Source organism: Oncorhynchus kisutch, linkage group LG13 (assembly GCF_002021735.2).
Source record: "Oncorhynchus kisutch isolate 150728-3 linkage group LG13, Okis_V2, whole genome shotgun sequence".
Taxonomy (NCBI): domain Eukaryota; kingdom Metazoa; phylum Chordata; class Actinopteri; order Salmoniformes; family Salmonidae; genus Oncorhynchus; species Oncorhynchus kisutch.
Genome location: NC_034186.2, coordinates 71,366,813 through 71,392,653, shown reverse-complemented (window position 1 = coordinate 71,392,653; position 25,841 = coordinate 71,366,813). Strand labels below are relative to the sequence as shown.

At 43.6% G+C, this 25,841-nt stretch overlaps 1 protein-coding gene across 1 annotated transcript in view; it reads left to right on the top strand.

Moving 5' to 3' along the window:
• Positions 1-9,793: 9,793 nt before the first annotated feature.
• LOC109878882 (multiple epidermal growth factor-like domains protein 8) overlaps positions 9,794-25,841 on the top strand; it is a 43,445-nt gene continuing 27,397 nt past the window's right edge. The window contains exons 1-16 of the mRNA XM_031787138.1: positions 9,794-10,160; positions 11,290-11,541; positions 15,627-15,790; positions 16,077-16,286; positions 16,621-16,801; positions 17,245-17,333; positions 18,326-18,539; positions 21,329-21,512; positions 21,964-22,109; positions 22,246-22,356; positions 22,441-22,592; positions 23,050-23,151; positions 23,292-23,439; positions 24,082-24,245; positions 25,211-25,414; positions 25,552-25,755. Of these exons, the coding sequence (XP_031642998.1) occupies positions 11,367-11,541; positions 15,627-15,790; positions 16,077-16,286; positions 16,621-16,801; positions 17,245-17,333; positions 18,326-18,539; positions 21,329-21,512; positions 21,964-22,109; positions 22,246-22,356; positions 22,441-22,592; positions 23,050-23,151; positions 23,292-23,439; positions 24,082-24,245; positions 25,211-25,414; positions 25,552-25,755 (2,448 nt within the window). The 5' untranslated portion in view covers positions 9,794-10,160; positions 11,290-11,366. The remainder of the gene's footprint in view (positions 10,161-11,289; positions 11,542-15,626; positions 15,791-16,076; positions 16,287-16,620; positions 16,802-17,244; positions 17,334-18,325; positions 18,540-21,328; positions 21,513-21,963; positions 22,110-22,245; positions 22,357-22,440; positions 22,593-23,049; positions 23,152-23,291; positions 23,440-24,081; positions 24,246-25,210; positions 25,415-25,551; positions 25,756-25,841) is intronic.

Here is a 25,841-nt window from a genome sequence, read left to right as displayed (position 1 = left end):
AACACGGTGAAATGCTTGCTTACCTTCCCTACCCAACAATAGAGTTTAAAAACTTATTGTGGCTTAGATCCCGCTAACAGGATCAATATGACAACAGCCAGTGAAAGTGCAGGGCACCAAATTCAAGACAACAGAAATCTCATAATTAAAATTCCTCAAACATGCAAGTATTTTACACCATTTTAAAGCTAACTTGTTATATCCCACCACAGTGTCCGATTTCAAAAAGGCTTTACGACGAAAGCACACCAAAAGATTATGTTAGGTCTGCACCTAGTCACAGCCAAAGAGAGGAGTCACAAAAAGCAGAAATAGAGAGAAAATTAATCACTAACCTTTGATCTTCATCAGATGACACTCATAGGACTTCATGTTACACAATACATGTGTGTTTTGTTTGATAAAGTTCATATTTATATCCAAATATCTCAGTTTACATTGGCGCTTTACGTTCAGTAATGTTTCGCTTCCAAAACATCTGGTAATTTTGCAGAGCCACATCAATTTACAGAAATACTCATCATAAATGTTAATGAAAATACAAGTGTTATGCATGGAACTTTAGATAAACGTCTCCTTAATGCAACCACTATCAGATTTCAAAAAAGCTTTACCGAAAAAGCACACCATGCAATAGTCTGAGTACAGCGCTCCGACAACAAAACAAGCCATACAGATATCTGCCATGTTGTGGAGTCAACAGAAGTCAGAAATAGCATTATAAATATTCACTTACCTTTGATCTTCATCAGAATGCACTCCCAGGAATCCCAGTTCCACAAATGTTTTATTTGTTCAATAAAGTTGATCATTTATGTCCAAATACCTCCTTTTTGTTAGCGCGTTTAGTAAACAATCTCATGAGGCGCGGGCAAGTCCAGGCGAAAGTTCAGACGAAAAGTCATATTACAGTTCGTAGAAACATGTCAAACGAAGTATAGAAACAATCTTAATGATGTTTTTATCATAAATCTTCAATAATGTTTCAACCAGAGAATTCCTTTGTCTGTAGAAATGCGATGGAACGCAGCTAACTCTCACGTGAGCGCGCGATCAGCTCATGGCACTCTGGCAGAGCCCTGACTTAATCAACTCTCATTCCCCCTCCTTCACAGTAGAAGCCTCAAACAAGGTTCTAAAGACTGTTGACATCTAGTGGAAGCAGTAGGATGTTCAATATGACCCCATAGACACTGTATATTGGATAGGCAATGACTTAACTACAAACCTCAGATTTCCCACTTCCTGGTTGGATTTTTTCGCTGGTTTTTGCCTACCATATGAGTTCTGTTATACTCACGGACATCATTCAAACAGTTTTAGAAACTTCAGAGTGTTTTCTATCCAAATCTACTAATAATATGCATATATTAGCAACTGGGCCTGAGTAGCAGGCAGTTTACTCTGGGCACCTTATTCATCCAAGCTACTCAATTCTGCCCCCAGCCATAAGAAGTTAAAAATCTAAATAAAATAGTAACATGAGAAATAAAATAATATAAACAAGAATGGAGCTATATACAGGAAGTACCAGTACCAGATCAATGTCGAGCTATATACAGGGAGAACCAGTACCAGATCAATGTGGAGCTATATATAGGAAGTACTAGATCAATGTGGAGCTATATACAGGGAGAACCAGATCAATGTGGAGCTATATACAGGAAGTACTAGTACCAGATCAATGTAGAGCTATATACAGGGAGAACCAGTACCAGATCAATGTGGAGCTATATACAGGAAGTACCAGATCAATGTGGAGCTATATACAGGGAGAACCAGTACCAGATCAATGTGGAGCCTTATACAGGGAGCACCAGATCAATGTGGAGCTATATACAGGGAGAACCCGTATCAGATCAATGTGGCGCTATATACAGGAAGTACCAGATCAATGTGGAGCTATATACAGGGAGTACCAGTACCAGATCAATGTGGAGCTATATTGAGGAAGTACTAGATCAATGTGGAGCTATATACAGGGAGTACCAGTACCAGATCAATGTGGAGCTATATTGAGGAAGTACTAGATCAATGTGGAGCTATATACAGGGAGAACCAGTACCAGATCAATGTGGAGCTATATACAGGGAGTACCAGTACCAGATAAATGTGGAGCTATATACAGGGAGAACCAGTACCAGATCAATGTGGAGCTATATACAGGGAGTACCAGTACCAGATAAATGTGGAGCTATATACAGGAAGAACCAGATCAATGTGGAGCCATATACAGGGAGAACCAGTACCAGATCAATGTGGAGCTATATACAGAAAGTACCAGATCGATGTGGATCTATATACAGGGAGAACCAGTACCAGATCAATGTGCAGGGGTATGAGGTATGTACATGAAGGCAAGGTAGTGACTAGGCATCAGGATAGATAAGAGTAAAATAAAGAACAGAGCAGCAGCAGTAAATGAGTGTAAAGGTGTGTGTGTATGTGTGTGTGATGTAGTGAAAGTGTGGGAGTGCAAATATATGGTTTGTGTGTATACACATACATACAGTGCACTCGGATTCAGTATTCAGACCCCATGACTTTTCCCCCCACATTTTGTTACGTTACAGCCTTTATTCTAAAATGTATTAAATAGTTTTTTCCCCTCAATCTACACACAATACCCCCTAATGACAAAGCATAAACAGGTCTGTATACATTTTTTAAAAGTAAAAAACTGATATCACGTTTACATGAGTATTCAGGCCCTTTACTCAGTACTTTGTTGAAGGAACTTTGGCAGCGATTACAGCCTTGAGTCTCCTTGGGTATGACGCTACAATTTTGGCACACCTCTATTTGGGGAATTTCTCCCATTCTTCTCTGCAGATCCTCTCAAGCTCTGTCAGGTTGGATGTGGAGCATCGCTGCACAGCTATTTTCAGGTCTCCAGAAATGTTTGATTGGGTTCAAGTCCGGGCTCTGGCTGGGCCACTCAAGGGCATTCAGAGACTTGTCCCGAAGCCACTCCTGCGTTGTCTTGGCTGTGTGATTAGGTTCGTTGTCCTGTGAGCCTTCACCCCAGTCAGGTCCTGAGCGCTCTGGAGCAGGTTTTCATCAACGATCTCTCTGTACTTTTCTCTGTTGATCTTTCCCTCGTACCTGATTAGCCTCCCAGTCCCTTCCTCTGAAAAACATCCCCACAGCATGATGCAGCCACCACCATGCTTCACTGTTGGGATGGTGCCAGGTTTCCTCCAGATGGGACACTTGGCATTCAGGCGGAAGAGGTCAAGCTTAGTTTCATCAGACCAGAGAATCTTATTTATCATGGACTAAGAGTCCTTTAGGTGCCTTTTGGCAAACTCCAAGTGGGCTGTGTCGTGGAAGATTCAGAATTTGTTGGTAACATATGTAAGATGTTTTATATTCATCTAATGTGTGTAAGTTAATTCTCATCAGAATGGTATTTTTGTATAATACTGTGGCGAGGTTGCAGTTATCTGTTCTATGTCAAGACTAAGTTGCATGGGCCGCTGAGAGGGGAGAGGTCAAAGTGTCATCATGTGTAAACATATATTTCACTCCCTACCTTTTTCCCAGTGGAGAAAGGAGGGTGGCAGTGTCTGGAATCATTCTATGCTCCCTCTAATGTTGTTTCTATCTTAACCTATAGCCTCATTCTCCTCTCCGTGAGTTTGTCCAGGAGTTTGTATTTAGAGTGGGTTGTATCTAAATGACAATTTGATATATGCCTGTTGATATGGAGGATTGGTTTATGGTTCTGGGGTTTGGGAAAGGAGACAAAGCTGAACGATGAATTATGTCTATGCTGTCTGACTATGTGTGATCTTTGCTATAAAGGATCCCATTTTGCCATTGTGTGGGGACTCTCAACTTTTCATTAGAGATACTGAACTGTTGAAAGTCAAAATGCTATAGAGCTTATATAATTAAAGATGGACTTTTATAACAAACTCTGACTTCTGTGTGGTTTGCTCCCATGATTTGGTAAATAGAGGAAATTTCCACGACAGCTGTCATGTGCCTCTTACTGAGGATTGGCTTCCATCTGGCCACTCTACCATAAAGGCCTGATTGGTGGAGTGCTGCAGATATGGTTGTCCTTCTGGAAGGTTCTTCCATCTCTACAGAGGAACTCTAGAGCTCTGTCATAGTGACCATCGGTTTCTTGGTCACCTCCCTGACCAAGAACCGTCTCCCCCAATTGCTCAGTTTGGCCAGGTGGCAAGCTCTAGGAAGAGTGTTGGTGGTTCCAAACTTCTTCCATTTAAGAATGATGGAGGCTACGGTGTTCTTGGGGACCTTCAATGCTGCAGAAATGTTTTGGTACCCTTCCCCAGATCAGTCCTGTCTCGGAGCTCTATGGACAATTCCTTCGACCTCATGGCTTGAATTTTGCTCTGACATGCACTGTCAACTGTGGGACATTATATAGACAGGTGTGTGCCTTTCCAAATCATGTCCAATCAATTGAATTTACCACAGATGGACTCCAATGAAGTTGTAGAAACATCTCAAGGATAATCAATGGAAACAGCATGCACCTAAACTCAATTCAGTCTCGTGGCAAAGGTTCTGAAGACTGACGTAAATAAGGTATTTCTGTTTATTTTTGTAAATTTGCTCAAATAAAAAAAACGTTTTGCTTTGTTGTGATGGGGTATCGTGTGTATTTAAGGCAAGATAGTCAAATAATTAACATCCAATCACGTTAACAGTTACTCTCGCGGGAATTCCACTAACAGTCTGTAGTATCCAAACGTAGCTGCTGCTCATTCCGTTCGCTCGAAAATGGATACATGTTTTTTTTAAAGTAAGGCCCATAGAGACACATACCAGCTCATCTGGTAGTACTACTACTACCAGCAGTACTATACCTGCACCTGTCGACGACACAAGGTGTTCTGCTTCCATGAGCACATCCAATGATAGCATCAGTAATTATACATTTGTTTTAACCCAGCTAGCACGGACACTGACAGTTGTGAATCTGATGCGGCCAAAGACCTACTTCCCCTTTACCCGGGAAAGTACTGAACAACCGACAGGGACGTTGGTCCATCGAAGAGGCGCAAATATGATGAGAACTACATTGATTTGGTGTTCACTTATATTGGGTGTAGTGCCTTCCATCAGCCACAGTGTGTTATATGTGCAAAAGTACTACCTCACAACTCGATGAAACCTTCACTCTTGTGCAGACACTAAAACAAAACATGCCATTTTGAAAAATATGTCAGGAGTTTTTTGAGTGAGAATAAAGACTACTTTCAAGTAGTAATATATGTATAAAAGCAACAGATACCATTAATAAGAAGGGGCTAGCAGCGTCTTATATGGTGAGCTACCGAGTGGCTAGGGCAGGCAAGCCCCATCCTGTTTTGGAGGACTTAATTCTTCCTGCTGCCGCGGCAGGGTAGCCTAGTGGTTAGAGCGTTGGACCGAAAGGTTGCAAGTTCAAATCCCCGAGCTGACATGGTACAAATCTGCCGTTCTGCCCCTGAACAGGCAGTTAACCCACTGTTCCAAGGCCGTCTTTGAAAATAATAATTTGTTCTTAACTGACTTGCCTAGTTAAATAAAGGTTAAAAAATAAAATATGGCTGGGACAATAGGCCAAAAAAACGATACAGACAATGACTTCATCAAACAACATTGTTTCACGACGCATCAGTGACATGGCAGGAGATATTTTGAAACAATTACTGCTTCGCATACAAGCCAGTGAATTCTATGCGTTACAGCTGGATTAGTAAACAGACATGGCGGGCCTGGCACAGCTCCTGGTATATGTCCGTTACATTTATGGGGATCCAATTAAGGAAGACATCGTCTTCTGCAAACCACTGGAAACCAGGACAACAGGAGAGGATCTTTTTGAAATACTGAACAGCTTTGTGACATCAAATGGACTTTGGTGGTCAAGATGTGTTGGTATCTGTACTGATGGCGCAAAAACCATGACAGGGAGACATAGTGGAGTGGTAGCGAGCGTGCAAGCAGTTGCTCCCAGCGCCACTTGGGTACACTGCAGCATCCACTGAGAGGCTCTTGCTGCCAAGGAAATGCCTGACAGCTTGAAATACGTTTTGGACACTACAGTGAAAATGTTTAACTTTATTAAAGCAAGGGCCCTGAACTCTTGTGTGTTTTCTACACTGTGCAATGATATGGGCAGCGACCATGTAACGCTTTTACAACATACAGAAGTGCGCTGGTTATCAAGGGGCAAAGTATTGACACGTTTTTTTTAAATTGAGAGACGAGCTTAAAGTTTTCTTTACTGACCATACTTTTCTCTTGTCTTACCGCTTGCATGATGATGAGTTTCTCACACGACTGGCCTATCTGGGTCATGTTTTTTCTCGCCTGAATGATCTGAATCTAGGTTTACAGGGACTCTCCACAACTATGTTCAATGTGCGGGACAAAATTGAGGCTATGATTAAGAAGTTGGAGCTCCTCTCTGTCTGCATTAACAAGGACAACACACAGGTCTTTCAATCATTGTATGATTTTTTTGTTTGCAAATGTCAAATGTGATATAGCTTAGTCCCTGAGTGAGTTGGGTGCGCAATTACGCAGGTACTTTCCGGAAACGGATGACACAAACAACTGGATTCATTATCCCTTTCATGCTCTGCCTCCAGTCCACTTACCGATATCTGAACAAGAGAGTGTCATCAAAATTGCAACAAGCAGTTCTGTATTTTATCAGAAGCCACTGCCAGATTTCTAGATTGGGCTGCGCTCAGAGTATCCTGCCTTGGCAAATCGTGCTGTTAAGACACTTTGCAACCACGTACCTATGTGAGAGTGGATTCTCGGCCTCACTAGCATGAAAACTAAATACAAGCACAGACTGTGTAGAAAATGATTTAAGACTGAATCTCTCTCCGATACAACTCAACATTGCAGAGTGATGTGCATCCTTTCAAACATACCCTTCTCATTAACGGGTGGTGAGTTATTCACCATTTTCAATTAACAAAATTAGGTTTTATATGTAAGATGGTTAAATAAAGAGCAAAATTATTGATTATTATTATATTATTATTTGTGCCCTGTCCTATAAGTGCTCTTTGTCAATTCCCACGAGCTGGGTTGTGACAAAAACTCAAGCTCATTCTTATGTTTAATAAATGTATCATATAGTGTGTGTGTGTGGCGGGCTTACAATGATTGCAAAAAACAACATTTGAGAGTGCACTGACCCTGGTGCTAGAGGGGGTACGCAGCTGGAGGTTGAATGTTTGATGGGGTATGGGACTATAAAAAGTTTGGGATCCACTGGTCTAGGGAGTGTGTGTAGGGTCAGTGCAAGATGGAGTCAGTGCAGGTAGTTCGGGTACAGTACCTTTAATTTACTAATTAGTCTATGCCAAACTGTCTTAGTCTTTGTATAAGCCTATTCTATGTGATGCTTTATTTGTTTATCTAATGTTTAAAAACAATCTAGTAAGGCACATGATTGCATATTGTCATGACAGTGTTGTATGATATTATAATGACTTGATGTAATGTTTCATAGAAACATTGAAGTGACAATTAGATTATATGAAATCATGCATTATGATGATTTCTTACTTTTCATTGTCTTAGGTTTGAGTGAATGCCAAAGTGTTTTGCTCTCAATCAAATTGATTGTATTTATGTTATTCATTTATTATAAAATAATAAACATACTATGGGAAACTAGACTTAGTTTTTTAATGTTTAATTCTTTTTTTTAAACGCTAGAACAGTTGAATCAGTCAAGCTTTTGCTCTGGGGGATGTTCAGACACTATTCAATGTTTGTTTAACCAGTAATCTATGTTGGAATAAGTTGTATATACTGATACTGATTTTGTAAAATAATGATGAATAAATGGATTGAGTGTTTTGAAGTCTTCATAGTCCAGATTCACCACCAATGTACTCTTCAAATAATGCACTCGTCGGGTGATGCACAGCAGCTATAGCTATGGTAATAAATGTTTAACTGATGGACACTACATCTGATTAGAAATCAGACTAATACACTAATCAAACTAATACACTTCGTGTTACACCGTTTCTAGTTGTCAATATTCATACTTTCTCAGGTGAGTTTCTCTGGGGACGCAATTACCATACATCGCCACTGGAAGGCAATGCTGAGGTTTACAATTGTTGTGATGTTGAGATGACGAGGAGCCTTTTTGAGGTTGCGGTGGCCAGGGTCAGAGTAGTGCAGAAGGTGTCGTTGTTGAGGCAATGAAGAAAGTAGAGGAGGATGGGTCAATGGTGAGGAATCCTGAGAGGATCCCTGTGAGTAGTAGATCTGTGCCAGCACAGAGGGATTGGCCAATGAGTGATATATGCTTCAGCAAGGTTAGGTTCTTAGTGTTCATGGCTGCAGAGAAGTACTTGGGTATACAAGATTTGACTTCAGTAGAGTTACAGGGTGTGTTTAATGGTGGTGTCCTGTCCTCACAGGCCGTTGTCATGATGTAGGAGCAGATAGGGTCAAAGTAGTGGAATGGGGTAATGGGTTTTAATGAGGAAAGGTTTAGTCAGAAGCATGTTTTGTTTTGTTTTTTCCCTTTTGTTTTACAAAGTGTAATGGATTTACACTCCAGTTCAATTTGTATCTGTAATGCACCTTGTGATTGCCAATCGCCATTTAAAAACATAAGAAGAAGAAGAAAATTGTGGATGCATTGGATGAGGTGGCGTAGATGAGAGTAACGGGAAGTGGGTATATATATTTTTTTGTATATCTATCAGTGGAGGCTGCTGAAGGGAGGACAGCTCATAAAAATGCCTGGAATGGAGTCAATGGAATGGTATCAACACATCAAACATGTGGTTTCCATGTGTTGGATGCCATTCTATTGACTCCAGTCCAGCCATTATCATGAGCCGTCCTCCCTTCAGCAGCCTCCACTGATATCTTTGGAACAGAAGGAGCATGCTCTGTGACTCAAGAAGATAGGAATGATTGGAATGTGGATCTATGAAGCATTGCGCCTAACAAGGGTGTTAACTATGGGGTGGCGCTCGAAGTAAAAGCCAAGAGTATATGGGAAGAATTGGATGAAGTGGTTGGTGCACACTTTTTGACTTGCATGGTGGATGCGTTCTACTCCATCCGTTCTACTGTTTTCTGATGAAGTCTCTCCCTTCTCACGTGTATTTGGGATTTAAGAGATTCCCTGTGAGAGCCTTCATGCCCAATCCCATGCAGTGTAATAAATGCAAATGATTTAGTCATGTGTCAAGTGTATGTAGATATGAGCGGTATCATATGCTAGCTGAGCCTAAATTCTGCAATTGTGTTGGTGAACATACAACTGAATTTCTGAAGTGTCCTGTTAGGGTGAAGGAGAGGGAGGTATCAAGAATAAGGGCTGTCTCCTATCCGGAGTCGGTGAGAAGAGCGGAAGAAAGGAGTGAAGTTGAAGAACTAATGGTAGTAGGAGTAGAGACACCAGATAATATTCCTTGTCAACATGTTGCATGTTAAGAAGGTGGACTTTGTATTGTTTATTACATTGGTTATCAACTGCAAGGTGCATACAGACAGGGAATCTGTGACTGAAAAGGAGTGGGATGATTTACTTATTTCCCCCCTTCCCGCAATGGAATATGTTTTGTTTCAATTCCCTGTACAGTAGATGGCGGTAACACACCAATGTATGTAGTCTGCCATAAAACCTTAAAAAAGAAGAAGAAGCCGTGCATACAATGGGAATATTCTTAATTTTTGTTTCAATACCCCGTACGGTAGGTGGCAGAATAGGTGTAGTCTGCCATAAAACTTTAAAGAAGAAGAAGGAAGAAGAGGAGGAGCCTTTTGTGTGGGAGGCTGTCATATACAAAAACAATAAACATTTCATGAGGTCAGGCAATAAGCAAGTAACATTTCACTCTGGCTAGTGTGCTTATGCGTAAGAGGATAGTTTATGGCAAAAATAATGAAGATATGTCTGAAGCTGCGACAGATGTATTTAATTATTATTATGATTTAGCTAACCATCATTGAATAAATGGCCAACGACTGCGCTTTTGCATCTGGAGTAAAGTTAGCTTGGTCGCTAACTGGCTAGCATCCATCCAGTGGCTAGCATCCATCCAGTAAGCGCGAGCCCCTGCGGAGGGTGGTCTGTGTCCTGTGATTCCGGACATCGAGTACTGGAGTCCAGTGCTGGAGTCCGACGATCCTCTTTGGTACTGCTACCTAATGTTAGCTATCTCACATTCAGTTATGCATTGTGTCGCTCATAACTATCTGACAATGTAAAATATCATGGGGACGGAGACGTGGGATCTGGTTAGTTAGACAAATGAATGGGAAGGCTAAGCGAACGGTCCTCTGCTTCTGTGGTGACTGGTATCGCGTTCAAGATAACAGCAAATCCGCTACGCTAACTAACGTTCAATACTCGCTTGCTAGCTGGTTATAACTAACTAGCTACTAACAACGTGCAAAGTTTGTATTTAGCTATTATGTTAACCGTAGCCAACTAATGACATTACGTTAGCTAGCCATAGCAATAACAGTTAACGTTAGCTAGCTAGTTATCGTTTGTCTGCGGATAGTAAGCATTGTTTGATAGTGGCTAGCTACTAGTAACGTTAGCTAGCTGCTCGCTCACCGTTTCATGGCATTTAATTAAAAAATATTTGCTAAGCGTGATTCAATTGAGATTTTTGCTACTTATTAAGCTAGAAACAGAGCAGCACCCATAGACATAACTGTGATGATGATTAGCTATGAAATATATATCTAGAAAACTTCTTAATGTGTTGGCAAGTGTAAGTAACTATTTGTATATGTCTGTAATTCAAATTAATGAGATTTTGTCATATTGACAAGCCGAATATTCTACAATGTGCGGGGTACACGTTGCCACTTTACAAAACGTGAATCATTAATTTACCTTTCCCAGAGACAGAAATAATTGGAACAGTAATAACACTAACGTTAGAGTCATATGAAAAGCACATTCCTTAAATTGTCACCGTGCCATGGACGTAAATTAAATAATCTCTTGTCTATCTGCCAGCACAATTTTTTTTTTTGCCTGTTTGGTTACTTCTGTATGTGACTGCAATATGTATTTGGCTGATGTTTGATTGCAAGTTATTGCCAAAAGGCTATCTTGCAGAGTTTTTTTTGTGATTTTTTTACTCTGTAAATATGGGACTGTAACCAGAAAGCAACACTGATGTGACATATATAGGCAAAACTAGAGCATCTTTCATCCTATGTTGAAATGTAACCTCTTTGTAAAATATTTTTAGCATATGTAATCCATCTCATTGAAGTTACATTGCTTGTTTGAACCGTTTCTAGGTTCCCGGCTTGTGAGTGAGGTAATCGGACAACCCCATCTTCTTCACCTCCTCCACCTATTCCAGGTGGGGGAGAGGATGGCCTCCCTCCTCCATGTCCCCCTGCTGGGGTTGCTGCTGGTGGCTGTAGCCCCTGGGTGTTGGGCAGGAGACTGTAAGGGCCACAGACAGGTGCTCAGGGGCCCCCCAGGGTGCGTCACAGACGGGCCAGGGAACTACTCTGTAAACGGGAACTGCGAGTGGCTCATCAAAGGTGAGTGAGACGGTGGTGGCAGAACTGAGTGCCGTGATGAGTGTGTGTTGATTGATTAGTTGATTGTCAGTTTAATGTGAATACATAGATCTCAATATATGCCAAGGAAAATCCTGTCTAGGGCAAATTAAGTAAACTCTAAATTATATCAAATCAAATCAAATTTATTTATATAGCCCTTCGTACATCAGCTGATATCTCAAAGTGCTGTACAGAAACCCAGCCTAAAACCCCAAACAGCAAGCAATGCAGGTGTAGAAGCACGGTGGCTAGGAAAAACTCCCTAGAAAGGCCAATACCTAGGAAGAAACCTAGAGAGGAACCAGGCTATGTGGGGTGGCCAGTCCTCTTCTGGCTGTGCCGGGTGGAGATTATAACAGAACATGGCCAAGATGTTCAAATGTTCATAAATGACCATCATGGTCGAATAATAATAAGGCAGAACAGTTGAAACTGGAGCAGCAGCACAGTCAGGTGGAAGTTGAAACTGGAGCAGCAGCATGGCCAGGTGGACTGGGGACAGCAAGGAGTCATCATGTCAGGTAGTCCTGGGGCATGGTCCTAGGGCTCAGGTCCTCCGAGAGAGAGAAAGAAAGAGAGAAGGAGAGAATTAGAGAACGCACACTTAGATTCACACAGGACACCGAATAGGACAGGAGAAGTACTCCAGATATAACAAACTGACCCCAGTCCCCCGACACATAAACTACTGCAGCATAAATACTGGAGGCTGAGACAGGAGGGGTCAGGAGACACTGTGGCCCCATCCGAGGACACCCCCGGACAGGGCCAAACAGGAAGGATATAACCCCACCCACTTTGCCAAAGCACAGCCCCCACACCACTAGAGGGATATCTTCAACCACCAACTTACCATCCTGAGACAAGGCTGAGTATAGCCCACAAAGATCTCCGCCACGGCACAACCCAAGGGGGGGGCTCCAACCCAGACAGGATGACCACAACAGTGAATCAACCCACTCAGGTGACGCACCCCCTCCAGGGACGGCATGAGAGAGCCCCAGCAAGCCAGTGACTCAGCCCCTGTAATAGGGTTAGAGGCAGAGAATCCCAGTGGAAAGAGGGGAACCGGCCAGGCAGAGACAGCAAGGGCGGTTCGTTGCTCCAGAGCCTTTCTCCCACTCCTGGGCCAGACTACACTCAATCATATGACCCACTGAAGAGATAAGTCTTCAGTAAAGACTTAAAGGTTGAGACCGAGTTTGCGTCTCTGACATGGGTAGGCAGACCGTTCCATAAAAATGGAGCTCTATAGGAGAAAGCCCTGCCTCCAGCTGTTTGCTTAGAAATTCTAGGGACAATTAGGAGGCCTGCGTCTTGTGACCGTAGCGTACGTGTAGGTATGTACGACAGGACCAAATCAGAGAGATAGGTAGGAGCAAGCCCATGTAATGCTTTGTAGGTTAGCAGTAAAACCTTGAAATCAGCCCTTGCTTTGACAGGAAGCCAGTGTAGAGAGGCTAGCACTGGAGTAATATGATAAAATTTTTTGGTTCTAGTCAGGATTCTAGCAGCCGTATTTAGCACTAACTGAAGTTTATTTAGTGCTTTATCCGGGTAGCCGGAAAATAGAGCATTGCAGTAGTCTAACCTAGAAGTGACAAAAGAATGGATTAATTTTTCTGCGTCATTTTTGGACAGAAAGTTTCTGATTTTTGCAATGTTACGTAGATGGAAAAAAGCTGTCCTCGAAATGGTCTTGATATGTTCTTCAAAAGAGAGATCAGGGTCCAGAGTAACGCCGAGGTCCTTCACAGTTTTATTTGAGACGACTGTACAACCATTAAGATTAATTGTCAGATTCAACAGAAGATCTCTTTGTTTCTTAGGACCTAGAACAAGCATCTCTGTTTTGTCCGAGTTTAATAGTAGAAAGTTTGCAGCCATCCACTTCCTTATGTCTGAAACACATGCTTCTAGCGAGGGCTTCACCATGTTTCATTGAAATGTACAGCTGTGTGTCATCCGCATAGCAGTGAAAGTTTACATTATGTTTTCGAATAACATCCCCAAGAGGTAAAATATATAGTGAAAACAATAGTGGTCCTAAAACGGAACCTTGAGGAACACCGAAATTTACAGTTGATTTGTCAGAGGACAAGCCATTCACAGAGACAAACTGATATCTTTCCGACAGATAAGATCTAAACCAGGCCAGAACATGTCCGTGTAGACCAATTTGGGTTTCCAATCTCTCCAAAAGAATGTGGTGATCGATGGTATCAAAAGCAGCACTAAGGTCTAGGAGCACGAGGACAGATGCAGAGCCTCGGTCCGATGCCATTAAAATGTCATTTACCACCTTCACAAGTGCCGTCTCAGTGCTATGATGGGGTCTAAAACCAGACTGAAGCATTTCGTATACATTGTTTGTCTTCAGGAAGGCAGTGAGTTACTGCGCAACAGCCTTCTCAAAAATTTTTGAGAGGAATGGAAGATTCGATATAGGCCGATAGTTTTTTATATTTTCTGGGTCAAGGTTTGGCTTTTTCAAGAGAGGCTTTATTACTGCCACTTTTAGTGAGTTTGGTACACATCCAGTGGATAGAGAGCCGTTTATTATGTTCAACATAGGAGGGCCAAGCACAGGAAGCAGCTCTTTCAGTAGTTTAGTTGGAATAGGGTCCAGTATGCAGCTTGAAGGTTTAGAGGCCATGATTATTTTCATCATTGTGTCAAGAGATATAGTACTAAAACACTTGAGCGTCTCTCTTGATCCTAGGTCCTGGCAGAGTTGTGCAGACTCAGGACAACTGAGGTTTGGAGGAATACGCAGGTTTAAAGAGGAGTCCGTAATTTGCTTTCTAATAATCATAATCTTTTCCTCAAAGAAGTTCATGAATTTATCACTGCTAAAGTGAAAGTCATCCTCTCTTGGGGAATGCTGCTTTTTAGTTAGCTTTGCGACAGTATTAAAAAGGAATTTCGGATTGTTCTTATTTTCCTCAATTAAGTTAGAAAAATAGGATGATCGAGCAGCAGTAAGGGCTCTACGGTACTGCACGGTACCGTCCTTCCAAGCTAGTCGGAAGACTTCCAGTTTGGTGTGGCGCCATTTCCGTTCCAATTTTCTGGAAGCTTGCTTCAGAGCTCGGGTATTTTCTGTGTACCAGGGAGCTAGTTTCTTATGAGACATTTTTTTAGTTTTTAGGGGTGCAACTGCATCTAGGGTATTGCGCAAGGTTAGAATGAGATCCTCAGTTAGGTGGTTAACTGATTTTTGTCCTCTGGCGTCCTTGGGTAGGCAGAGGGAGTCTGGAAGGGCATCAAGGAATCTTTGTGTTGTCTGTGAATTTATAGCACGACTTTTGATGTTCCTTGGTTGGGGTCTAAGCAGATTATTTGTTGCAATTGCAAACGTAATAAAATGGTGGTCCGATAGTCCAGGATTATGAGGAAAAACATTAAGATCCACCACATTTATTCCATGGGACAAAACTAGGTCCAGCGTATGACTGTGACAGTGAGTGGGTCCAGAGACATGTTGGACAAAACCCACTGAGTCGATGATGGCTCCGAAAGCCTTTTGGAGTGGGTCTGTGGACTTTTCCATGTGAATATTAAAGTCACCAAAGATTAGAATATTATCTGCTATGACTACAAGGTCCGATAGGAATTCAGGGAACTCAGTGAGAAACGCTGAATATGGCCCAGGAGGCCTGTAAACAGTAGCTATAAAAAGTGATTGAGTAGGCTGCATAGATTTCATGACTAGAAGCTCAAAAGACGAAAATGTCATTTTTTTTTGTAAATTGAAATTTGCTATCGTAAATGTTAGCAACACCTCCGCCTTTGCGGGATGCACGGGGGATATGGTCACTAGTGTAGCCAGGAGGTGAGGCCTCATTTAAAACAGTAAATTCATCAGGCTTAAGCCATGTTTCAGTCAGGCCAATCACATCAAGATTATGATCAGTGATTAGTTCATTGACTATAATTGCCTTTGAAGTAAGGGATCTAACATTAAGTAGCCCTATTTTGAGATGTGAGGTATCATGATCTCTTTCAGTAATGACAGGAATGGAGGTATCTGACTGATGTTTCTTTCCTGTATTCTCCTCAAGCCCCCAGCAGCAATTACCGTATCGTCCTGAACTTCACCTTCATGGAGACAGAATGCACCTACGATTACCTGTTCGTCTACGATGGAGACTCCTACCAGAGCCCCCTACTGGCCAGTCTGAGTGGCAACACCCTGCCGCAGCCCATAGAAGCCAAGTCTGGCAAGGTAACCGTATCATTATCTATGGAAGGCGGAACTAGACATGTTCTGAGATGTCAGATATCAACCTCAGACTGCTGGGGATTTGGGTGGGGAAACCTTTCATACCAGCATTAAATGGATGGATTTATTGACGGGTTTCCATGGCCTCAATTTGAATTCATCACACAATTGAGTGACAGCTGGACGTTTCTGACTTGACGGGCTGGATGGATTACAATATCATGGAAAAAATGTAGTCAAGTTGTTCATTGCCCCTTCACATCCTTTCTGTCTTCTCTCCTCCCTCCAGATGCTGCTCCACCTCTTCAGCGATGCCAACTACAACCTCCTGGGCTTCAATGCCACCTACTTGTTCTCTGTGTGCCCTGGGGCCTGCGGAGGTCACGGGCGCTGTGACACGTCCTCGTCCCTGTGCCAGTGCCACCTGGGCTGGGGAGGAGCCGACTGCAGCACCCCTCTATGTCCCCAGGCCTGCATCCTGCACGGCACCTGTGACAAGGTAAGAAGAGGGAGACTTTATTATCCACATTGGAAACTGTGCAGTCTTTAGAGATGTTGGCTTATTACAGTGCAATAAAACAAAGGTTGGGGTGAGGATGGAAAGTGGACAGCCAACTGAGAAGCTGAAGACAGCTAGCTGAGGGAACCTATGTACAAGGCTACCTAAGGAGTTAATTATTAAGCAGGTTATACATTTGAGTTCAAACACAGAAGGGGAAACCAGCACGGCAGCAACATAAATAGGGGTTGAATGACCCTCCTTTCCTTTAGATATTGTTGATTGCTGATTTCTCTCAAACTTTCTCCTCTCTCTTTCTCCTTCTTTCTCTTAGAGAGGAGAGCGTTGTCTATGCAGCTCGGACTTCCTGGGCCAGAACTGTCAGCTGGGTCTCCGTGATGACAGTGGTGTGGGGCAGTGGTGGCAGGTGAGTGGGGGCGACCCTTACACGCCCCCCCGGACCGGCTCTGCTGGGGTCTACCTGTCCTCCACTGGAGCCATGTACCTGTTTGGAGGTGAGGGATAGAACACTGAACAACTGTTTGTTTATTTATTTTTTATATAGTGTTGGATCCCATTGTACATTTAAAAAGAAATGTTTTACATGCAAAGGGATACCAATACGGTATACTATTCGAATTCAAGTGTTGTTGTATAGGATGTTAGGGTTGTTAGTTAGGAGGGTGTTGCTCATCTGGATGTTAGGATTGATTTGTTTTCACTTTATGTGATGATTCATTGTCTAACTAGACCCGGTATCGACCCAATCAGGAGTATTGTTGGGCTTGGTTAACATTAACCCAGTTTAGATGAGGCGAGCACACGGCTTCACAGAAGACCTTGACCTTATTGCTGTTGGACAACTGGCTCTGCGTAGTAATCATTGTGGCTTTCAGTGTATGTCATGATGTAATCGGTTAACTACTTCTGTATGGTTAGTGCTGTTTTGATATTTCAGGGTTTGACCTGAACCGAGCTTTGGGAGACCTGGTTAAATACAACTTCAGCTTGAACCAATGGGAGAACAGATCTTATGGACACTCCCCAGTAAGTGCCTGCCCGCATGCCAGAAATGTAATCTTATTAAAATATATCAAAGACTGTACTCTTTTAGTTATTCTTTCCTGTGTTTATCTTATGCTTTGATTATTTTATTCAAGATCCTTGCAAAAATCAGATTTTCATTTATCTGACTTTCATGAAACTACATGTCCAGCCCTTCTATTTAGCCTCACAAAGTGTTTTACCATTTTCTTTTCAAGACAACCAGGGCTACAAGTAGAACACAAAACAATTTCATATAAACAGTTGCATTCGTGAGTTGTATTGACAAATGTTGATAAAAACAATTTTTAAAGTCTGCCAAAGCTGACCTGATAAAAAATAATGTATATGAATGCTTTAAGTACAGAAATTGTTTGCTTATTGGGAAATTAATATCCAACTAGTCAATGACAACTGCTGGAGTTTGACAGCAACTGTTAGCTTATTACAGTATTATAGACACTATGTCCTGGGATTCACAATGATCTTCTATGTAGAAGAACCCCTTCTGTTTTAATGACTCTTGTGTAGCTTGTGAGCGTCATAGAGCAAAACATGTTACATGAGCATGTTCATGTGACTCAGCTTTTAATTGTTTGTAGCTCAAACCATTCGGACTCTACAGACGTTTTTGTAAAAAAGACCTGGCCCCAGGCCCCTTCGGGTTACACCTTGTCTCACAAACACCACTCTAGCTTTGGCCCTGTTAATCACACAGACTAAAAGGGTTTACTTCAAAACACACCTGTTGTGGGACTCATTGGACTAAACCAATGCTCCTAAACATCTCCCTTTTAAACATCTCCTGTTAACCCATTTCTACATCTCTCCTTATCTTAGTGCCTCACTCTGACCCCTCCCTTTTCTCTTTCTTCTTGTTCCCACTTCCTCTCATCCTTCCCTTCCTTCTGCCCACCCTATCCCAACTGCGATCTCTCTTCTCATCACCCCCCTCTTCCTCTCGCCCTTCTTTCTTTCCCCCCTCCCTCTGTCAGGTGGCTCGTCACTCCCACACGGCAGTAGAGTGGAAGGGGAACATGGTGATCTTCGGAGGAGAGCTCATGAGTGGCGCTTTAGCCAGCGACGTCTGGATGTACCGCCCAATCCAGGAGGACTGGCAGCAGCTCGGCCAATCCCATTCGCCCGGGGCACCGAGGGTGGCCAACCATGCAGCATCTGTAGTGGACAACTATCTCTACATATTTGGAGGTAAATAACTTATTGAAATACAATGCTGTCACCTAACTTCTTGCAGAATATGTTTCTAAACACTTATCCTATAATGTGGATGCTACCATGATTGCGGATAATCCTGAATGAGTCGTGAATAATGATATGTGACAAAGTTAGAGGCATAAATGCTAACCTCCCCTGTTATTGTAATGGTAAGATGTTAGCATGTCTTGGGGGTATGATATTTGTGCGTCTAACTTTCTCACTCTTACGCTGTACTGTTTGATTTCATATTCCAAAAACCAAGTCCTGCAGGCTCTAATTTAGTCCTATCTTGATTATTCTCCAGTCATGTGGTCAAGTACTGCAAAGAAAGACCTAGTTAAGCTGCAAGTGGTCCAGAACAGAGTGCCACGTCTTTCTCTTCATTGTAATCACAGGGATAATATACAATGCATTCGTAAAGTATTTTTCCACATTTTGTTACGTTACAGCCTTAGTCTAAAATGTATTAAATAAAAAATGTTCCTTGTCAATCTATACACAATACCCAATAATGATTTGTAAAGGCACACACCTGTCTATAAAGGTCCCACAGTTGACAGTGCATGTCAGAGAAAAAAAGAATTGTCGGTAGAACTCCGGGACAGGATTGTGTCAAGGCACAGATCTGGGGAAGGGTGCCCAAAAATGTCTGCAGCATTGAAGGTCCCCAAGAACACCATCATCACCATCATTCTGAAATGGAAGAACTTTGGAACCACCAAGACCAAACTGAACAATTGGGGGAGAAGGGCCTTGGTCAGGGAGGTGACCAAGAACCCGATGGTCACTCTGACAGAGCTCCAGAGTTCCCCTGTGGAGATTGGAGAACCTTCCAGAAGGACAACCATCTCTGCAGCACTCCACCAATCAGGCCTTTATGGTAGAGTGGCCAGACGGAAGCCACTCTTCAGTAAAAAGGCACATGACAGCCCGCTTGGAGTTTGCCAAAAGGCATCTAAAGACTCTCAGACCATGAGAAACAAGATTCTCTGGTCTGAATGTCAAGCGTCACGTCTGAAAGAAACCTGGCACCATCTCAATGGTGAAGCGTGGTGGTAGCACAATGCTGTGGGGATGTTTTTCAGTGGCAGAGACTGGGAGACTAGTTAGGATCGAGGGAAAGATTAACAGAGCAAAGTACAAAGAGATCCTTGATTAAAACCTGCTCCAGAGCCCTCAGGACCTCAGACTGTGGAAGAGGTTCACCTTCCAGCAGGACAACAACCCTAAGCATACAGCCAATACAACGCAGGAGTGGCTTCAGAGTGTCCTTGAGTGGCCCAGCCAGAGCCCGGACTTGAACCTGATCGAACAACTCTGGATAGACCTGAAAATGGCTCCCTGTCCAACCTGACAGAGCTTGAGAGGATCTGCAGAGAAGAATGGGAGAAACTCTCCGAATACACGTGTGGCAAGGTTGTAGCGTCATACCCAAGAATACTCTGTATATAGACTGTAAGGCTGTAATCATTGCCAAATGTCCGTCAAAGTACTGAGGAAAGGGTCTGAATACTTACACTACAATTCAAAAGTTTGGGGTTACTTAGAAATGTCCTTGTTTTTAGGGTGTCTAGTTTGAGAAACAGACACCTCACAAGTCCTCACCTGGTAGCTTCATTAAATAGTACCCACAAAACAACAGTCTCAACGTCAACAGTGAAGTGGCGACTCCGGGATGCTGATCTTCTAGACAGAGTCCCCCTGTCAGTGTCTGTGTTCGTTTGCCCATCTTAATGTTTTATTTTTACTTGCCAGTCTGAGATATAGATTTTTCTATGCAACTTTGCCTAGAAGGCTAGCATGCCGGAGTCGCCTCTTCACTTTTGACTTTGAGACTGGTGTTTTGCAGGTAATATTTAATGAAGCTGCCAGTTGAGGACTTGTGAGGAGTCTGTTTCTCAAACTAGATATTCTAATGTACTTGTCCTCTTGTTCAGTTGTGCACCGGGGCCTCCCACTCTTTCTATTCTGGATAGAGCCAGTTTGCGCTGTTCTGTGAAGGGAGTAGTACACAGCGTTGTACGAGATCTTCAGTTTCTTGGCATTTTCTCACTTGAAATAGCCTTCATTTCTCAGAGAAAGAATAGACTGACAAGTTTCAGAACGTTCCTTGTTTCTGCCCATTTTGAGCCTGTAATCGAACCCACAAATGCTGATGCTCCAGATACTCAACAGTCTAAAGAAGGCCAGTTTTTTTGCTTCTTTAATCAGAACAGCAGTTTTCAACTGTGCTAACATAATTGCAAAAGGGTTTTCTAATGATCAATTAGCCTTTTAAAATTATAAACTTGGATTAGCTAACACAATGTGCCATTAGAACACAGGAGTGATGGTTGCTGATAATGGGCCTCTGTACGCTTATGTAGATATTCCATAAAAAAATCACATTGTGATTTTTGTTTTAGATTCCGTCTCTCACAGTTGAAGTGTACCTATGATAAAAATGACAGACCTCTACATGCTTTGTAAGTAGGAAATCCTGCCAAATCGGCAGTATCAAATACTTGTTCTCCCCACTGTATAAGGGAATTATGTACAACAAGTTCTGTTCTTTCTAAACAGTTCACCCAATATGAATGAAAACACCCTCAAATTAAAGCTGACAGTCCGTACTTTAACCTCACAGTCCATTATATCATTTGGAATCCAAAGTGCTGGAGTACAGTGCCAAAACAACAACAGTGTTACTGTCTCATTACTTCACTCTATCTATTCTAAGATTGCACCTGTCTGTTATGAATAAGTACTCTTGTAATCTTTCTCTCCTCTCCCCTCTGCAGGTCGTACGGAAGAGGATATGTTCTCATCATCTTTGTATCGGTTTGATCTGCGGGAGTCTGGGGTGTGGGAAGCGGTGCAGCCCACTGGGGGGAAGCCCCCTGCCACAGCAGGCCACTCCATGGTGTTTCACCCCCCGTCCCGGGCACTGCTGGTTTACGGGGGCCACAGGCCTACCACCGCCAGGTACAGTTGGATGGGATTGTGGGACTGTCTTGCATGGTAATGTGTTTTATTATCAAAGTACACACTGAGAGTACACATTGTGTCGTGTGTTTTGTGCTATTTGGTAATGCAAGGGGCGACAGGTAGCCTAGTGGTTAGAGCGTTGAACTAGTAACCGAAAGTATGCAAGATCGAATACCCGAGCTGACAAGGTAAAAATCTGTCGTTCTGCCCCTGAACAAGGCAGTTAACCCACTGTTCCTAGGCCGTCAATGAAAATAAGAATGTGTTCTTATCTGACTTGCCTAGTTAAATAAAGGTAAAAAAGAACAGGTTCTCGCTAGGTTCTTGGCTTCCATGTGATTCCCAGTACTGTTTATTATCTGTGTCTCAGCAGGTGTCTGTGTTAATGTTGGAGTGTTTCTGTTGTCTCAAATCATCTGCATCCTTCCTGCCTCTCTCTCCCCCTCAGGTTCAGTGTACGTGTGAACTCCACGGATGTATTCCACGTGGACCAGAGGTTTTGGACCTCGTTCCGCTCCCGTTTCCCAGCCACAGGCCCCAGGGAGAGAGCCTTCCACTCAGCCACCATCATCGGCAACTACATGGTAGTCTATGGTGAGGGGACTTGTGGTGGCGATGGTCATCACAGAGAATATAGGATAGGGACAATTGTTTGCTGTCCAGCCCTTTTTACCGTCTAATATCGCTCTTATCCTCCCTATTCCCTCTCTTTCTCCCCCCCCTCTCTCAGGGGGGAATGTGCACATTCACTACCAGGAAGAGAAGTGTTATGATGAGGAAATCTTCTTCTACCACCTGGGGTGTCACCAGTGGGTGTCAGCTGGGTCGAGCCTCCAACACAGTGAGTCCCTACACACACACACACACATTCTCACTCACTCATATTCATGTTGCTTTATGTTGCATCATCTCTCTTTCCCTTCAGGAGGAGAGTCTGTGAGAGGGCGGTACTCCCATGTAGCTGCTGTGATGGAGGGCAGGGTGCTGCTGGTTGCCGGGGGTTACAGTGGTATTGCCCGTGGAGACCTGGTGGCATACAAAGTTCCGCTGTTTGTGAGCAGCGACCCAGGAGACCGGGTGAGTCAAGAAGTAAGGAGGGGGGAGGGATGGAGAGTTTATTAAGGAATATTATTGCATGGTGGACAGGGGCATATTGAAAGGGGGTGAAGTGGATGGTTGAAACTTCAATGCTCTCATCTCCTGAAGCATAATGTTTTTCAGTGATACTGTTTTTTGGGTGTTGAAAGCAGGACTTGTAAACATTGTATTTCTTGTGCACAATTTTTGGGTAGGTCATAGTTTAGTGTGGTGCAGGCCTCTCAACCCTGTTCCTGGAGAGCTACCCTCCTGTAGGTTTTCACTCCAACCCCAGTTGTAACTAACCTGATTCATCTTATCAACCAGTTCATTATTAGTATCAGGTGCCTGAGATTAAGGTTGGAGCGAAAACCTACAGGACCGGTAGCTTTTCAGAAAAATGGTTGGAGAGCCCTGCTGTGGTGTATTTGTTTGACTGTGTGTTTCTGTGTGTCAGGATGCTGTGTGTGCCGAGGCACCAGACGAGAGCATGTGTCTGAAGAACCCAGAATGCAGCTGGTGTGAGGGCCGCTGTCGGGAGTACCAACCCACCAACCCGGTAACACACCTATCCAACACCCTGCTTTTTCCATCCCTTTTTCTCCATCTTCAATCCAAACCTCCTCAATCTGTCCTCCCCATCCAACTTCTAACAATCTAACTTGACCATGGATAAAATGTTCAACTGTCTCTCTCCAGTGTGGCAGCACAGGGTGCCTGGGCCTGGCCCGCTTTCTGTCTGACTGCCAGTCCTGCCTGGTGTTCAGTGGGGCTCCAGGTTCCCTGCCCCGTGCCCCCGGTGACTTCGGCTGGTGTGTCCAGAACGAGTCCTGCCTACCTGTGTCAGGTGAGATGTACAGAGGGAGGAGGGGAAATAGAAATATCAATAGCTAAAATGCATTCGAGATAAAAGACATGAGGGACCACATGAGCAACAACAATGCTGTTTTAGGGCTCCCCCCTATCTGAGATACCTACTGCAGCCCTCATCCTCCACATACAACACCAATTCTGCCAGTCACATTCTGTTAAGGTCCCCAAATCACACACATCCCTGGGTCGCTCCTCTTTTCAGTTCACTGCATTTTATTTCCGTCTCTTCATTCAAAGAATTCATCATGGATGTTCTTACTTAGAGTTGTGGCTGCGTCGCGTGATGTATTGCTGTCTCTACCTTCTTGCCCATTGTGCTGCTGTCCCAATAATGTTTGTACCATGTTTTGTGCTTCTACCATGTTGTGCCATGCTCTCTTTATGTAGTGTTGTGGTGTCTCTCTTGTCATGTGTGATTTGTCCTATATTTAAAAATACTTTAAAAAAATATTATCCCAGCCCCCGTCCCCGCAGGAGGCCTTTTGCCTTCTGGTAGGGTAGGCCGTCATTGTAAATAAGAATTTGTTCTGACTTGCCTAGTTAAATAAAATGTAAGATTGAGGTCTGGTACTGTGTGTGCTGTTTGATGAGCTCCCCCTCCCTCTCTGTATTGCAGATCAAAGTGCTTGCCGTGTGGACCAGATCTCAGGGGCGTATGGCTGGTGGGGGGAGCGTACCCGTTTCCTCACCACACTCCTTTCCTGTCGCACTGAGAACTATGTCCCGGGACTGCACCTGCTCACCTTCCAGCACCCCCGCAATGACTCCCAGCCTGACAAGGTACAGAGGCCCCGCCTAGTAGGGTTGTCACAATACCAACATCGCGATACTACGATAACTGATTTTCCATTGCAAAAAGTATTTGGTCCTTTAAAAAACCTACTGTATGTATATTGTGTGTTTTTATAGCTTGGAACAGAACGGGATTCAGAACATTTGGTCTGCTTCATGTTTTGTTTCCTTGCCACGATATCTCTGAGTATCACGATATCGGTATCGTGACAACCCTTCCGCCAAGTAATGTGGTCCTGTGTGGCTCGTGAGTTCCATTCCCTCACAAACACAACTAGTCATGATGTTTTCATCTGATGGTCAAATAAATCACTTCAAAAGACCACTTCCTTTACTAGGCTACCCGGGCATATGCATCCAATCTCAACGTATTTCCAGCCTCCAAATACTGGTGAATGGAAAGCGACATCTTTTACACAAAACACCAAAAAGTGTAAGAATTTGTGTCCACAGCTCTCCTCGCGTCCCGGTGTCGGCCATTCAACTCTGCCTTGGCAAAATGTCAGTGTTCTCATTGAACCACATCACATTTTGTGTAGGCTAAACCACCCATTTTTTTCCAAGTTCATTCGGAAATGTTTCATGCCTTTGACATGCGGTAATGATAACTGTAGACTACTACACCATTATTTTTCTTGACGTTTTGTTTGAATTATTATGATAGGCCCGTGTTTTACCGGTACGGCGTACCCCCACTTTCTTTTGCCGGGACACCGTACCACCTTTCACCCCTGGTGTTACCTCTACTTCTAGCTATACTGCGTCTCTAAAGCCCCTCTAAGTACTTTCCCTCCTCCCACCCTGCTTAAGATATGGTGGGCTTCCCAAACTCTTATCTGACTGAATGTAATGCTGCTGACTTCTGACATGTTGTACCTTGCTGTAAGACGTGCCACTCTTAATGTCAGTTGTAACACCTCCATCCAATCCCCCTTGAACCTCCACTCCTTCAGGTGTCCATCCTGCGCAGCACCTCCATCATCCTCAGCCCCACCACAGAGATGGACGTCACCTTGCAGTTCCGGGGTTTCATCCACCCCCTGTGGGGTGCCCCTCCACCTGCACCCCCTCCCACCGAGACAGTCTCCATGTGGGCCCGGATACAGAGGCTACACTTTGAGGCCCGCATGGCCGCTGGACCCAACTCCCTGCAACTGGTGAGAGGGAGAGAGTGAGGGAGCGGGAGGTGGGCGCTTACCTTACACATTTTTTGAGAGATACGAGTAGAGTGGATACGAGTAGTCCAGCCTGTCATTTTTTTACTGAACTTTCTCACTCTTCCTCCTCCCCTCAGAAGGAGGTGGTAGGTCGCTGGGCAGCTCACCAGGAGAAGGAGACGAAGCTGCTGTCCCGTCCTGACATGGGTCGTCTGTTTCCCAACCTGACCCGGGGGAACCGCTACCTGGTCCAGGCCGAGGGATACCTCAACAACTCAGGCTCTGGACAGACCAGTGAGATGGCCCTGACCTGGAACAGAACTGCCCTGCCCGGCGGAAGTGTGAGTACCAGCTGACAATTACACATTTTATAAAGAAAAGGTTTTCACAGTAATACTGAGGCTCAATACCCTTAACATCAATATTG